Below are 17281 nucleotides of genomic sequence, written 5' to 3'. Positions count from 1 at the left end.
AAAATCATGCATAAGGCATTTGTTTCATTATCCAAGGAATCCATCTCAAGAAGATGAAATGTCTTTCTGGTGGTCTGCCCCTGTCACCACATCACAAAAACATGGGTAGACCAATTTTCACAAATTTGGGGGGTGTAACTAAAAGGGTCAGATATAAAATATAAGCCACATGGTACATGCAATATTTACTCGAGAGCAAGGAACACCCCAGAGAGTTGGCAAGTCATCCATCAGAGACGGCTTAACATACAGTAGGGATGTTTTGTGTGTACATGACTCTTTAGGGTGTCTCCCAGGCGAACAGAAATCTAACGAGAATGGGATTTCTACATACAATAACCATTCTCCCAGGCAAGAAGGGGTGGCCAGCTCAGAAGGGCAGAACTGTCACTGGAAGAGAAGAGATCACTGGGTTGTAATGTCACAAGACAGCAATATAAAAGAATGCTAACATCACTGAACACTCACAGCACTACGTACCAAGGTTAGAAAGACGTGCCCTAGGAGACGTGGCTCTCTCCCTGATGGAGCACATGGTCTAACACAGACTAAAGGAAGATAAACCAGTAATCATGCTACAGCCTGCTCCCTGGAAGTGTATGTGTGTGTGTGTGCGTGTGTGAGAGCAGGAGGGAGCAAAAGAGGGTAGGCGAGCTAGCCAGTGAGAGCCCTGAGCCTCAGGAACACGAACGAGAAAATGTTGCTCCCACCATCTGGGAAACAACACAGTCAACGAGTTGCAAAGGATGGTGATAACCACTCTGAGATCTCAAACGCTCACCAGGTGAAGAAGGAAAAGAAAGGAATTCTGGACCAGGCAGCAGTAGGAGCAAAGGAAAAGACGGGTGCTCCAGTGTTCTACCTTCCAGTGCATATGAATCTATACCTATAATACCTATGCACGCACATACACACAAACATATTCAGAGATAGAAATATATTCATGTGTTGGGGGCGCCTGGGCGGCTCAGTCAGTTAAGTGTCCAACTCTTGATTTTGGCTCAGGCCATGATCTCAGGGTCATGAGATCGAGCCCCTCATCTGGCTACACACTGGGCATGGAGCCTGCTTAAGATTCTCTCTCTCCCCATCCCTCTGCCCCTCCCAGCTCACATGGGCACACTGTCTCTTAAAAAAATAAATAAAGTATAGTTTGTGTGTGTCTGTGTACCGTATACACACACGAATAACTATGCCGTAGCTGACTGTGTTGCTGCCTCACCGCCACCCTCCCACACTTAGCACACGAGTGCACACGCCGGACTTCCAGCTGCCCACACCTATGTTTCTTCCTCTTGGGCTAGAGGTCACTTCGTCCCCTGAGTGGCAGCCTCAGAATGGTACCCAATCAATCCCCCTCTCGAGCAGATGGAAGTTGCTGTAAATTTATCTTCTCTCCCTGTCCTCTCAGGCAGGACATTCTGAGGCACGAATCTCACACTGGTTTCCAGTTTGCCCAGCGGGAGTGCACTCTGGCCAAGAACATTGGTATTTGTTTGGTGACATCCCCTCCACTGACTGCCTCCCCTCCTCATGTCATCACCACACTCCTCAGCCAGCGTCCTGTCTCTCTCCCACAGAAACGAATTACTTGCAAATCCTTGTCTCAGGGTCTGTTTCATGGACATGTGTGGGTTTGTATTTCTATTTGTAAGCATGATTATATAGACTTGTATATTTATGTAGATATACACACTCACAGATACAGACACATACACATACAAGTACATGCGCACACTGATACCACATACATGCTCAAATGCATACATGTGTTCAGATCTCTCACAGGATAGTATCGCTTTCCTTTTTACCAAAGCACATAGGTTATTACACACAGTCTTCTTTTTCTTACAGAGAAATCTATACCTCACACCTCTTCCTAGAGCCTCCCCAGCAAAGCATTTAGCCTCATACTGGTCCTGTCCAAAGCATTTGTCCAGTTTTGCCCCCTCAGTCAGCAAGATGACAGCTCGTTCCCCCTCGCACCTTCCACGCCAAATCCTCCAAGCCTGCTGCTCGGCAGCAAACTCTGGGCGTCGTGGTCCCAGGGCTGGCTGGTTGTGCGTTTGCCATATTACTTCTAAAGCAAACATCTACGGTTACCACTCTCAAAACAGGACTGTTTGCTGCCAAGACATTATCTTTTTTTCTTTGAGTGTACCACATCAAAAGATGACAAATGAAAGAATATTAAAAACCAGATTATTTTAATAACAAGCTACAAAACCAAACCTGACATCTTAAATTTTCGTATTCACAAAAAGAAAAACTGCTCTCACGGCTCTCCTCATATCTAAGCCTATGGACAAATGTCCTATCCCCAAGCGAGAGCCCCTTCCTCTCTTCTCCTTTTTCTATTAGCTTCGAGACTGACATCAGGAACATAAGAAAAAGCCATTCACTGTCCCTTATGTGCTAAGGGTGGCAGTGCACAGAACTGGAAAGAATATGGGATTAAGAAATTAGGAGATTAAAATACAGGAATATAGAAAAGATACAGAATATAGGTTTGGAGAAAATTCACTAGCAGGAATGCTCAGGCAAGTAACATCTTTGGATTTTCATTTCTTAAACTGAGAATGAAAGCAGGATTTCCAAGGGCCTGAACTTGGGCCCCAGGTATGTTTTGTTCAACATGCTTTGTGCTTACAAACACAGGAAATGTGAATACCTTGAACACACATTTGAGTTTGTGACCCCTGTGTGTATAGTTTCTAAACTCATTTCCAATTCCTGACATTAGATCACTTTGTATGATTGTCATTGGTAAAACTGCAGGAGACTTCTATCCTCTTGCCATCTTCAGAATTTCCTCCCCAAGGAGGCTCAGCTGCCTAATCTTGGCACACCTTTATGGGAAAGTTCACGCAGGTACAGATTTAAAATTTCCTACTGAGGGGTGGGTGGGTTGCTCAGTCTGTTAAGAGTCTGCCTTAGGCTCAGATCATGATTCCAGGGTCCTGGGATCAAGCCCCATGTCCAACTCTCTGCTCAGTAGGGAGCCTACTTCTCCCTCTCTCTCTGCCTGCCCCCCCCTTCTTATGCTCTTTCTCACTCTTCCTCTTTCTAATGAATAAATTATATCTTTCCAATAAAATAAAATAAATATAATTTACCTACTGAAATGTGCCTTTTTTTTCTTCAATTTACCCAGTTTACTTAAAAAATTATCAGAAAACTTTACCAATTTGGAAGAAATAAAAAAAGAAATGGACTTATTATTAATGGCTTATTTATGTAAAAAAATAACATAAAGCTATTTAACCATAATTAGCAAGAGGAGAAAAACATGACAGTTGAGTCTGAATATGCAAACTCCTGTCCATCTCATCAGGAAATCACTTTCATATTTTTGTATATTATTATAGTATTATGGGTTATACATCTCATACTACATAACTTTTATATGTCTCCTCTCTCTTCCTCCCTTCCTTCCTTTCCTTCTTCTACCCCATACAAAAACCATCATCCTTGGTCATGTTCACTTTAATGTGTGATGTAGGACAAGGGAAAGATTTTAGAAAAGATATGTAGAGAAATGGCATAAGTTATGATTCATGATGATCCACAGATTCTGCTTTAGTGAAATTAGGATACTGGAGTTCTCTACATATGTTTTTTAATACTCTGATATGCATACTATATGTTCTTCATTACAAAGGATTACAAGTTTTAAAATATATGGTTTTACTAACTCCCTATTGTAAGTAACTTGGAGCACTGATTAAGACTAGACTCCCCATCATCACCATTACCACCATCACCAGCAATGATCTCCAAATCTGAAATACATTAATTAAAAAGATCCCTTTAAAATTACGGCATACACCAAGTTCCTTCTTTCATTACTAAGTACTCGGGAACTATCCTTAGTACATGACTCACAAGTCAATAACTTTTAGAAAGGCAAGTCTATTGTCTCACTAATCCCTACTCTGCCCTGACTCTACAGTTTAGTGCCCATTTCCTCCTGTCCAACCCCCAGTGAAAATGACCAACCTGACCAAACTATCAGGTTCTCTCACCCCACAGAATATACAGAGGCAAGCTGTACTTATACCTGCTCTGCTTCCCATGTGACTGCACTGAAGAACTCAACGGCTACCTCAAAGGAAAGAGAATCCAGAACTTCCCAAAGAAGAAGGCAGGTGGAGGGAAACCGGCTTCTCTCCCTCACTCTTCAAACCAGTGCTTTTCAACCAGATGTGATCTTGTTCTCCAGGAGACATGTGACAACGTCTGCAGACACTTTCGGTTATCATAAGTGAGGGGTGGGGGGAGTGCTACTGGCACCTGATGAGTGGTGACCAGGGATAATGCTAAACATCCTACAATGCACAGGAACATCCATTCCCGATGCCCCCAGCACAAACCTACCCAGCCCAGAACATCAATACTGACAAGGTTGAGAAACCTGCCCTAGAGCAATGAGCTTTTTCCTTGATTCCATGTCAGGAGGGAGAGGAAGAGATGGTAAAGAGAATCAGAGCTGCTCGTGGTAGATCCCAGCCATGATTCACCAGAAGGAATACCCGTATAATATCCAGGGCAGTACTTACAACACAGGAACACCTGGTACATTTGTTTCCTTCTGGCTGAAATTCCTCGCCTTCTCGGTACTGCACACCCTCAAACACACAGCCTGGAAAATGAAGAGAAGTTTAGAATTAGGACAGCAGCTTTTGCTCAGCTTGACACTATGCTTCTATCCACTGCTCATCTGTCTTGCTTATCCACCTCCCACCTGCATTTCCACCTAGCAGAGTGTTCTCTTTAACCAGAGGACAAGATTCCTTCTTAGTTTAAAAAAAAAAAAAAAAAGAATACAAAATATTGACTTGTGTCCAGAAACCTGAAGACGCTAGAAAGCAAATAAGATGGTGGAAGCCAGGTCAGCCCAAGGGGGAACACTGCACAATAGTGAGCCCTATGAGTCTAAGGGGCTCACCATGACCACCTGGACCAGCCTCACCTAAACCCAGAGGGGCTGGAAGAGGCAAACAAAAGAAGGCCAAGTGAGAGAAATCAAGCTACCGAGAAAGTGATATGAAGAGTTGTCACTTGGTGAATGTTCAGGAATTGTCCAGCCTCTACCAGGCTCTTTGTACCCCTGATCTCACTCCATCTTCACAGTGAGCTCACCAAGCAGGGACTCTTGTCACAGTCTCCATAGGGAGACTGTGAGGGAAATGTGGCTCAGAGAGAGGAAGTAACTTGACAGGTAGCAGAGCTGGGATTCAAACTCAGCTCTGACCTACCAGCTGGTCACACAGAGAGTCAGGTACCAAGGCAGGGACAGGGAAAGGCAGGAAAAGAGATGTCCAGTTTTTCAGACCCACCCTATGTGATATTAAAGAGGGTTAGCCACCAAGCTTGGCTAAAAATAAGATGAAAAGCCCAGGAGGTATCTCCAATTCAGAAAGACACTCAGGACACTGCTGTATTCTTAAGAAATCCCACAAATGACCTAAAACACAGGCTGGCCAGTTACCCCTTGTCAAACAGGCTATGAAAGGACTGTTGGCTAATGCCAAAGCCACTTTCTTCAGGACCATCCTCATAGAGTGCTTTGCCAGAACAGCCGAGGTCACTTTACACATAGTAGGCAGTGTTGAAACCAGCCCAGTCGTGCCAAAAATCAGCCAAAGGGGCTCTTGTGTGAGACTGACTCATGCCCCTGAGAGTAAGTATTTAAGTCCTGCCAACTGCAGTCATCAACAGAATCCACCAAACTCCTGAAGCTCTTGGTACCCAATGAGGGGAAACAAGTACTATCCATAACCACCTAGTCTGGCAGCTGGACCTGTTCATTTTAAATCTAGATACGGAGGCCTTTGCTCAACTGAAAAACATAGAACTAATGCTACTGAGTCTGAAGTTGAATCACTGAGTCCAACTGTGATTTTAAAGTCTATTTGATACCCACAGCCAGAGCTAGCCATCAACCAGTGCTGTTCCCACTGATACAGAAAGACTTAGCAAGCTTGGGTCCCTCCCAGAGGCTGTATCCTAGCAGTGTTAATAACAGCAGGTGCCCAGGTGTCTCTTTCCAAAGTACACTTCCAACAAAAGGTCTTCAGTTCTTTCATATATGTTTACACACTGGTTTTGCCACCCAGTTTGCCAGACAGATTAACCACAACAATCTACATTTGACAATTTGAATACGGGACTTCTAAACAAAAATTCTTCGTAAACTGTTTGCACCACGACCCACCATTATTGAGTAAAGTCAGACTAAAGGAAAGAGCACACCAGCAAGCATGCCCTGAAATCTGTTTCAGGAAGAAAGGGACCACAGACTGTACATGTCTGTCATTATGCCGACTACCATTCTGTGATCAATGACAGATGCCAGTCCTTTTGAATTACCAAGGAGAATACCCAACGGCTTGCCTCAACTGTCCCTACCTAGACTTGGCTGAGTCATCCCTCCCAAGACAAAGAACAATACATTCTGGACATGGCTGGGCTCTTCTGAGTCTTCTGATTTGCACCTCAAAGGCTGGCCTTTGAAATTAAAAAGAGGGAGCAGAGTTGATTCTTGACCCATAACCGAAGGTACAGAGCCTGTGCAGGGGTTGGGGGGCTAGCGTGTGGCCCTAGCATGCTAACATTTAAAGATTTGTCTCCCAGGGCCTGTGGACTCAAGCAGAACAAATATTATCATGTATGTTTGGGGCAGAGGGAGAAGGTGGTGCAGTGTGGTGGCCAAGAAAGGGAAGGGCCAGACGCCGACCCCACCTCACAGGCCTTGCTTGGGAATGTACTTGGTCTTACTGGGTCTCATTTCTTCCTGTGTGAGCTGCAGACAGTGCCTCCTCCCTCCGTGGATGGTCCTGAGGACTTAGCACTGCAGTGTGTACAATCACAGAATTCAGCCTTTCCTTCCTGGGAACTCAACCAAAAGCCAAATGAAAGAATCAATTGCTCAAATATGATACCTTAACTGCTGAAATAAATTCACTCAGCTGTTTGTATACCTGCATTTCCAAAGGCAAGCCTAAAAATCATGATGATCTCCTAAGTAAGGAACGATGTTGCACACACTAAGTTGACTCTGTACCAATAAAGCAACAGTCTCTTCAACTGAATTCATCTTTAGGGGCTACAATGATTTTTAAATCCAAATGGCACAAAAAATTTGCTCTGTTATCCATCTCAAGCTTGCCAGCGTATAGGAATTAAGTGGGAGGCCTGGCTTCTGCCCTCGGAGATTCTGACAGAATTGGTCTGAAATATAGCCAGGGGATCAATATTTGTTTTTTTGGTTTTTTTTTTAAGCTTCTCAGGTGATACTAATGTGCAGCCTAGAGAACTCTGATCTAACTTTATAATGACACTTTAGTCATTTAAGAGGATGGTTCCATAATACAGAGCATTTAATGCATTCAGAGGCAAAAGGAACTCAAGCAAAGTCTGTTTGATAGATACAAAATAACTGGATTATGGAAAGAATTCTTCTATTTTCAACCAGTTTTTGGCCTTCTTATAAGATCATCTTGTAAGCTTCACAGAAATCCCAATGTGGAAAGGAAGTTTGGCTCAATCAAGACAGTCCAGGGAACTCAGGAAGGTTAGAGATAGTGGAGAGCAACTGTCCTCATTGTCATTTAAAGACGAGAAAAAACTGGACTCTCTGGAAGGGACTCAGGTCCAGATGCATCTCAGACTGCATGGAGCAGGGGAGGGCGAGCAGCCGCCTGCAAAGGGAGCCAGGCTCATCTTCACAGAGCATCCCAGCATGGTACCTAAGCCATTCTCCAGGAAGTTTTGCAGAACAGATGGCTCTTTGGAGATTAATCTCAAAAGCAATGAGTACTAGTTGTGAGTACTGCCTTCAGTGAGGAAAAGCACTCAGAGTAAAACCAAAACTCAGAACATCTGTCTGAGAGCATGCGCCAGGGGCTTAAAGGATCAGAAAAAAAGTCTCTCACCTCAAAATCCCTGGGCTTGTACATAACGGCAAGAAAAGATGCAGGAGGCCTTTGTAATCCTGTTCAGAAAAGTAAGAGGAAACACTCCAGCCACTGGAAAGGAAAGATCCCTTCGCTGTCAGCTAGGCAGTGGGGCCCTCTTAAAAGACAGTAGGTCCAACTTATTGCACCACATCGAAAACTGAGACCAGCAAAACCCTAAGCTAAATTCACTTAGGGACACAGCTCTCAGTTTTCAGAAAACATCTGGTCACCTCATCACCAAGGCGTGTTCTAGCCAAGATACTGCAATATGAAGCAGTAAAAAGACATTTCTGGAAGCAAGAGAAAGCCACAGCCTTTCCTTCCAAAGTAAGCGTTACCTGTGGCCCTGTGGAGGGGAAAGCAGGCCTCCGGAGTCTGGAGCATCCACATGCCAAGACCTACAGCACATTGCATTCAACCGGGGCACACCAGAGAGTCCAACTGGACATTTCCGTGCAAAGGAGTTTGCTCTCTACACCCACGATGTACAAAGACACAAAGCGAGACGAGTTCCAGTCTGGAGGGGGAGTATCCTGCCTTCTTGAGAGAGCTCACAGAGATATCACAGTCATGTGCCATGGCAGGGAGCCTGGCGGTCTTCCCTTCCTGAGAATGTTACCTGGACAGGTGGGGCAGCACGTTCCCAGATGCCTGGAAGGGTTTTTACAATGAACAACACATCGCACCTCAGACTCTGTGACAACACCTTCCTGAAAAACAGAATGCCACAAACATGTCAGCCTGGAAGTCCCACTGAGGAGTGATTCACTTTGGTATTCAAGGGAGCAGGGGAAGAGCCCAAACACCAAAAGGGCAAAAGAGGGTGGGTGTCAGGTCCAGAGGATGTGGCACCGTTGAGGTCCCATCTCCTCAGCTCACGGCTTTGATGCTTTCAAACTTGGAGCACAAATCCTGTCTTGACCTGTCCATGGTCTATCTCTTTGGCCCAGAGTTTTTTCTTTTAGATGTAGTATTTAAGACCTTGCTGTCAGTCAGTAGCTGACAGAGTCTAGCTGTTCATTCATGATTGTTATAAGTTGTCAACACTGCTATATTTTCTATAATTGTTATTACACTTAAAGCCATTAATGATGAGGCACAGAGTACATGTGTAATACCCCAGACTGGCATCTGGAGACCTAATTCCTTACCACTCTTCTAGAAATATCTAGGCCAGCTCTGCAATCTTAGAAATTTCATTCTACCTCACATAGAGAGCCTGGCTCTCAAGCATCAATGATGAGATCAGACCAAACTATTTAAGGTTCATATTCTATATGGAAAAATAGAGCCTTTAGATTTTAATAATGAAATCAAGTGACTCATTTGCAAACTGTTTGGGGATTCAGATTTTAATGTCAGTTGAAACATTTTCTTGATTAATCTTCAGAGTTGGTCTTTGAAGAATTTTCTCCATATTCCCCACCCATCTTATAAATGGATTTGTGTGTTTGTTTTATTTTGTTTTGTAAGGAAGGGTAGCACAGGTTGAAAAAAAATGTAACAATGTGACAACTAGATAACTTTGTTCATCCTATCTGCTACCATACTATCTCAGGCCAAAAAGGAACGTTACATCCTAGATGTCTTCATATTTGTGAGGCCCAAGGATTCCACTACCAGAGGAATTTATTGTGGTCTCTATCACATTTGGGGGAAAAAAAAAGAACAACTGTCAAAATATCACAATCTACAACATCAAAAAAGGATCTGAAGCAAATGCAAAAGTCTACGGCCCAAGATCAATTTCCCTTTCGTATGTGCAATCCAGATGGAGGATTCAGGTTTATTCCCAGCATGAATTTCCTGTCCGTGATCTTCAGATTTTTCTCTTTAGTAAGAAAGTAAAAGTGGAAAATAAAGGTAAATGTTTCACCATTGAAACTCTTTTGGTAGGAGGATTTAAGAAAGAAGCTAGAATTCAACTCAAATGGAAATAAAACAGGTAGCCTGACTAGCTGTTACCTGTCTGGTACCTAGCCCTGCCCAGTGCATGCAGCCTCTACCAGAACCATCTTCAGTGATGCTTACCATTACCCTAAGAGACCCACGCATCACAGGAGATGAGACTGAGAGAGGTCCAGAGAGGTGAAGAAACAAGTTACGTGAGTGACAGAGCCCATATTTTGTACTCACTACACTGCACTCTCTCTTCTGATACTGATCTTGTGCCCTGAGAAGGGAAGAGCTTAATGAGTTTATAACTGTGCCGTTTTGTAGAGGATGTCTTACATGAAGCCTTCCCTGACAGGTACCACTAAGTGGCTATTTCCCACACTGGCAGAGGAGGTCTCACTCCCTAAAGAAGGAAGAATATAAGCAGAAGTGGGAAGGTGTCAGAGGAGCAGAGGAAGAGCTTTTATAACTATCTTAGAGGTTTGCTTTTATGACTACTGAATGGAATGATATTTCTAAACTAGCTAGGAGGGCTTAGGCAAAGTTTGTTTGTTGTTTTGGTTTGGTTTTTTGTTTTGTTTTTTAATTTTTATTTATTTTTAAATTTCTTTTCAGTGTTCCAGAATTCATTGTTTATGCAAAGTTTTTTTAAAAGAAGGAGAACGAAAAGGCAAAGTTCATCTTTGGTAGGCAGCACCCCCTCTCCGGGCTCTGCTCTGCAGTCGGCACTTCCTGACTCCTAGGGCTGGTCCTCGGGACTGCTTCCAATAATAATGGGATACTCCTGCATCATTCTCTGTGGGCCTGATGAGTGGCTGGTGACCAAAGATGATGGGCGATAGGAGTTTCAGTGTCAACACTTGAAAATGGCTTCATGTGTTATTCAGTCAACAAAGTATTTCCTCCCGGATAACAGTTTTCATTTAATTCAAACAAAGTCTTCATCTGAAAGTATGGCCCATGCAATTTGAGGATCTTCAAGAGGTCTGGCTGTTGCATAAAAATGTTCTACTACACTCCAAAAGGCAACTCCAGCAGGGTTGTCTTGCTTAAAAGACAGGGTAAGCAGGGCTTTCAGAGTGCCCCTATCAGACTGGAAATTTCACTGGTCAAGAAGCAGGGTGTGGGTCGGGTGGTACAAATTTTAGAATGAATGTGGACTTTTGAGATTATTAAAATCCACTGCTCTCATCTCTTTGTTCCATGAAGCTGGTTGAATCTATAATCCAGAGCAAAAATTCAACAAATATTTATTGATTCACTTAATCTATTATTTACATCTGTTCTATCTACTGCTTATTTTCACAAATAACTTAGATTTACTACACAAATGAACTGAACATTTAGCCAAATAAATAACTGATGATCTTTTGAGTAAGTGTGCCCACTGTGAGCATGTAACAGTGTGGCTGCATAAAAGTCAGATTTTGGTAAACTAAATGTCAGTATACTTGAGATAAGACCCAAGAGAAATATGCATTATTATATTAATCTTTCTTTCCCCCATATTTTTTTAAAAGATTGTGCATATTTATTTGAGAGACAGAGACAGAGCCTGAGCTGGGGAGTGTGGGGGGGATGGAAGGCAGAGGGAGTGGGACCAGCACACTCCCCCACTGAGCAGGGAGCCTGATACAGGGCTCAATCCTAGGACCCTGAGATCATGACCTGAGCTGCAGGTAGACACTTAACTGACTGAGCCGCCTGGACGCCCCTTTCTTTCCCCTTTAAATGCGAGAGCATATCCTGGAACAGTAAAATGGGGCTAGGGGTAAAGTGATTTTACAGAATCTTCTCTATGGAGAGTTTTTAAATTATGTCAAGATTAGATGAGCATTTTTTAACTGAGTATTTCTTTAGAGATAAGAAAAGGAGTTTGAACATTTAGATTCCTCATTTCTCCTTTAGTTTATCTTGCTCTGTTGAAGCCCTGTATCAACTAGAGTCTCACAGAATCAGTGCCCTTTGCAGGGTGCAGCAAGCACCAGCCACGGTGGGGTCCTTAGGAACTGAACTGGTGGTTCTCAAATTTGTCAGATTGAAATCATTGAGGTTACAGTGTACTAATTGCTTTGATTTAAATAAGCTTACAGATTGGCTCCAGTTCAAAATGTTTCTAAATCAAAGAAGGAAAACATATATCCTCTGACAATACCTCTTTCTGCTAACAGGAATTCATGTTTTGCTCAAAGCTGACTCACAGGAAGACATGAATTTTCCCCAAGGACATATACATCTTCCCGGAGTTTTTCCAGGCACAATTCAACAATGGTGAACAATTCTACTGCGTGTTTCTAGAAGTGAGTGCTATACAGTATCTATTCTGTACCTGTATCTATTTTTGTTAAGGTGAATGTCACAATAAATATGTATAAGGATACAATAATACAGTAAGTTATACAGTTTGTTTTTTTTTTTTTTTGACTTCATCAATTCCTTTTCAGTGGAGAGGAAAATAGTCTTTACCTGGCACTGACGAAGAGCACAGGGTTGTGTAGGACTCTGCCATCTGAAAGAGCTGTTATAGGTATTTCCTTCATAGGTGCAACCTAAACAGGAAACACAAAAGAGGAAAAAAGACCAAGAATGAATGTGTGCTTCTTTTATCTTTGGAGCAAAAGAAGTTAGGTCTTCAAGGTCAGACAGGCAATAGTGGGAACCATGATGTTCCTTGACTATTTTCTCCAAAACACAACTAAGCCTTCTAAATATCCACTTGGTTTTCACTTACATTAATTCTTTGTCTACTGAGAAGATTAACCTCCCAGACAATGTTTTCAAATGGAAAAGCATGGATTGATGAACTCTCCTGGCCAAAATGCATGACCTTGCGACTTTATTTATGCCTCATGAAGTAGGAGGAGGACCAGGGCTAAAGTCACCACCGTGCAAGGGGATTTTTCATAAGACTTAAATGAACAGAAAACTGTGAAGGTTAAGAGGGAACTTTAAAACATGACAGGAAATAAAAGCAGAAAATTAAAAAAGGAAATGATTGCAAAATTCTATACCACTTAAGACCCTTGACAATATACTATCGTCACCAATGAAACCTTCCAAATCTTGCCTCCCAGTTTGAGAGCTATGATTTCACATTTCACTTTGCTTTTACTCTTAGATAGTGAACTGGATTAAGAAAATCTGAAACTATAAATGTATGGATTATCACAAGTTAATTCACCAGCCAAAACAGAAGTCATGCTCATTCATCAGCAAAAAACGAAGTAAGTCAAAGGCCAGAGATCCTCAAAAACAAAGAAACAAGCCAGTTAGCTTAAGTCCCTGTAGAAAGAGCCAAAGAAATAATGGTGCAAGGATCACAGCCTAGATCTTCATGAGCTCATCCAAATGCCACCCTCCATCCGTGTGTTACACTTTCAGGGAAGGTGCACCTGGCTATGCCCCTCATCACTGCATATGAGAGTCTACCTGGCAAAGGGATTTACAAGGCACAGTCTGACTGCTTGGCCCAAAGAGTACAGAGGCAGGAACACACACATCAGATAATGCAGAAACAAAAGGGCCTGCCTCTCTGCACCAGTGACTGACTTCTGGCAAGCCAATCAACCATAATCCACATCAGTTTTTCTTGTCCGAGACAAGAGACAGAACACTCGCCCCTTCCCTGAATTCTTTTAGATATTGGTGTGTTAATAAAATAAAATACCTTCTCAATACACACAAACAGGATAATAAAGGACTGAAGAAAATTTCAAGATACATTTTCATAAACTAAGAACCATGATCTGAATTCCCAGAGAATTATGAATGATTGTAAAGAGCGCAGGAATACTCTTCTCTCTGGTTCCTACAAATCAAATTACTAAAGTACACAGCTGATTGGAAACATATTAGGGAAATGCTTTCACTATGTATTTTTTAATTTCCTTTGCATGAAGTGTTATAGTGATAAAATGTTCAACCACAGAACCCTTAGCACACTTAAGCCAAACCAAAAATGAATACAGTAAATTTTCAACAATGAAAACCAATATAAAACAATTTGGGCTAGCATAAATCTTACTGAACAAACACACTTACAATAGATGTGCCATGTGCATGTCTGATCCACTAACACAGACTCACTTGGATAATAAATAACTTGTTCCGAGAGATGGAGGCGGGGAAATCAGAGGACCAAATCCAATTCATGTTAAGTCCAAGTAAATATGAAACGCCTGCCAAGTCTGCCAGTGGAGTTTCCAAATATGTTATATATTTTCATCCTCTGGATTAAAAAAAAAAAAAAAAAAACCTGAAAGAAAGGGTGATTTTCTGCTGCTAATAGAGCAAGCAAAGATCTTGCCTTTTTTACTTTGGAGGAGGAAGTACAGTACAAAACCCATACAGACCAAGCAGGAACGGCAGTGCCAGGTCATGTGTGAAGAGTTCCCAGGAGTAAGACAGGCCTCTCTGGATTATTCCACTCAATATGGGAAAAAACGTATTTGAACAAGTGGTCCACAGTGCAGAGAACTCAGCTATGCTTTCTCCCTCACATAAGGGTCAGTCTGAAGGCTGGCTCCTCCACCTTAATTTAACATATAAAGACCAAGGTCCAACTGTGAAGTGCTCATTGTTTAACTGCCCTTGTTCACCTATCAGTCTACCACACCTGAGTCCATGTAACAGATTTCCCAAAATGTTGAATGAGTCTGAAAGAGAGAATAGACTCGAAAACATCTATATTAATCCCTTTAGCTATAAGCCACATCTCTACCTTTTTCTCCCTACCCTCACCAACATCAGCTAGTACAGAGCCCCAGTATACCAAACATTCTAGTAGATTCATACCTAAGAGGATTCTTGGGGTTAAAAGAATTTTGGGGTAGGGCTAAAATAATTTTTAAATGGACATTTTCACTGCTCTTTGCGTTTCTAAGATAAACATGTTATTTGATGTGAGACACTAACATGAGCTTTGTGAAGACTTACATATGCATATAATCCAAGAGAACCTCGTATTTACTCCAGAATTCCCTCTTACTCTCTTTGCCACCAACTTTATGCTGTTAATAAAGCAGACAGGCAGTATCTTGCCCCTCTCTTTATTGAAACCCCAGAGGAGGAATATACAAAGAAACCCCCTTATTGGCCAGGGTAGAAAGAGAGCAAAAAAAAATATTTCCATCATACCTCAAGGTGGTGCTTCTCAAACTACCTCTAGTGAAAGACCAGTTTGTTTTATTTTTCTTCTTCCAATCCAATGTGGACTGTTATCTTCATAAAGCATAACAAAAATGAATTACTAAAAAATTCAATTTAAAAGACTAAGACAAAATACATGCTCAAGTTTTTGTTTTATGTGTAACAGGCATGAAATTACTCTGTCAAATTATAATTACCATTTCTAATTGTTTACTCTCTATGTCTGTACTTATCTCAATGTAGACCAGCAATGTAGTCTACAGACCACTGATAACCTGGAAAGCACGATTTGGGTTACACTGCACTGGGAGGTGTCGTGCATGGCAGGGGGAACAACCCAAAAAAACAATCAAAACATTTCAGCCTTAGAGCTAGAAGCAAACTTAAAGATAATATAGTTAACCTCCTTCACTTCACAGATGAGAAAATTTGCACAGAAAGATTAAAGTGGCTTGGTCAGAGTTAGAAAGCATTAGGTGTAAAACAATAGTAAAATCCATGTCCTGCATGAAATCCACACTTTCACACCCAGTTTTAGAAGGTGGTATTATTTGGGCACTTTCTAGCGCATAATGTCCTTTGCACTGAGAAATTCGTGACCCAGATTAAAATTAAACGACAGCATATTCAGGAACTAAATGAAAGAGTGGGTACATGGGGTAAGCAGAGGAATAGTCAATCAACCAGCAAAGTAGCTTTTCCTTTTTTTTTCTTTCTTTAATTTAAACTTTTTTTCAGATTTTCTTTCTTTCTTTGTTTCTTTAAGAGAGCGAGAGTGAGAGAGCACAAAGCAGGGAGAGCGGTAGAGGGAGCAGCAGCAGGAGCAGCAGAGGGAAAGGGAAAAGCAGACTCCCCGCTAAGCAGGGAGCCTGAAGCAGGACTGTACCCCAGGACCCCCGCCCATGACCTGAACTGAAGGCAACACTTACCGAGTGAGTCACCCAGGTGCCCCTCCTTTTTCTTTAAAAATTTGTAAATAAACTTTTTGACAAGAGAATTTATAAATATTCATTAGTTTTCTTCTGGTGATAAAAGCTTCTCAGACTCCACAAGCTTCAATAAAACTATCCATACTGCAGCAGGAGGATGTAGCCATTTTCTGATAAAAACCACCACGATATATATTGCGAATCAACAGTTCTCAATCCAGGGCAATTTTGCCTTCTCCCCATCCCCCACCCCGGAGACTTTAATAATATTAGAAGATATTTTCAGTTGTCACAACTGGGGGGATAAGGGTGTTATAAGCATCTAGTGGGTAGAGCCCAGGGACGCTGCTAAACATTCTACAAGGCACGACAGAGGATCAACCAACTCAAAATGTCAATCGTGCCAACACTGAGAAGCCCTGATCAAAACCATCATATCCCCAAATAGCTCTTCTCTATAAAACTAAAATAATACAAATACAAGCCTAAACTAGCTATACTTCACTTATGTGTGTATATTTTGGCTTTTTATATGTTAAATATTTTCAGGGTGGGGAGGAATTTCAGAGGTTTTTTTTGGGGTTTTTTTTTTTTTTTTTTTTTTTGGGTAAACATACACACTCTTGTAGAGAAGCCTGGCCTAGTCAACTAGTCAACTCAGAAAACACATGGTAATGGTAATAGGAGGTACACAAATAAACTGAATCCACAATTAAGCAATAAAACTCATTTTTCCTATTAGTTATGACCTTTTTCAGCCACCACATTATCCCAAGGGAGAAAGAATACCACACATTTTCATCATTCTGTTGTTAAAATAGCTGTTAAAAATCATCAGGACCATAAAAATTGGCACTGGCCTTCTAATAAGCCTTAACTCCACCTGGTCTCACCCTAAAAGGCTTAACCTCATCTGTCAGGTTACCATTAGCCTAAAAGCAGAGAACTGGATCTCACCATTACCAATAAAACCCCCTACCCGGCAGGCACCTCACAACAGAGCCCCAGCTTACCTTCCCAGACCTTTCCTTTCATTCCTGGAACTCCATCTAGGTCCCTGGGATTATCCATCCACCTTTCCTGATCATAACAAACCTGAAGGCTTTTTAAAGCAGGTTCAAGGTCTTCAACCTGGGTTATCGGGCTTTTGCCTCCATCATCCCACTGAAATGTCACTCTCTGGCTACAACTGCCTACTAAATACCTAATCCAAAGGATATACAGTCTTTACTTTAGAGGACTTCTCTGTGGCTGGCTGACCACACTTCCCTTCTTCTATCCCTCACCCTCCCCACCCCACAACCCACACACCTTCTAGATGTTCTCTTTCAATTACCTGTCCATTCT

At 42.0% G+C, this 17281-nt stretch overlaps 1 protein-coding gene across 2 annotated transcripts in view; it reads right to left on the bottom strand.

Annotated features, from left to right (window-relative positions):
- Positions 1 to 17281, bottom strand: part of BMPER (BMP binding endothelial regulator) — a 247467-nt gene that overhangs the window by 174549 nt on the left and 55637 nt on the right. For both annotated transcript variants that reach the window (XM_080818648.1, XM_080818647.1), the window contains exons 4-6: positions 12324 to 12406; positions 8581 to 8671; positions 4560 to 4642 (exon numbers count right to left, since the gene is read on the bottom strand). In XM_080818648.1, the coding sequence (XP_080674774.1) occupies positions 4560 to 4642; positions 8581 to 8671; positions 12324 to 12406 (257 nt within the window). The remainder of the gene's footprint in view (positions 1 to 4559; positions 4643 to 8580; positions 8672 to 12323; positions 12407 to 17281) is intronic.

This window comes from Martes martes (assembly GCF_963455335.1).
Source record: "Martes martes genome assembly, chromosome: 11".
In the NCBI taxonomy this organism is placed as follows: domain Eukaryota; kingdom Metazoa; phylum Chordata; class Mammalia; order Carnivora; family Mustelidae; genus Martes; species Martes martes.
Note: the sequence above shows the minus strand (reverse complement) of the source record. Positions and strands in the feature narration are given on the sequence as shown.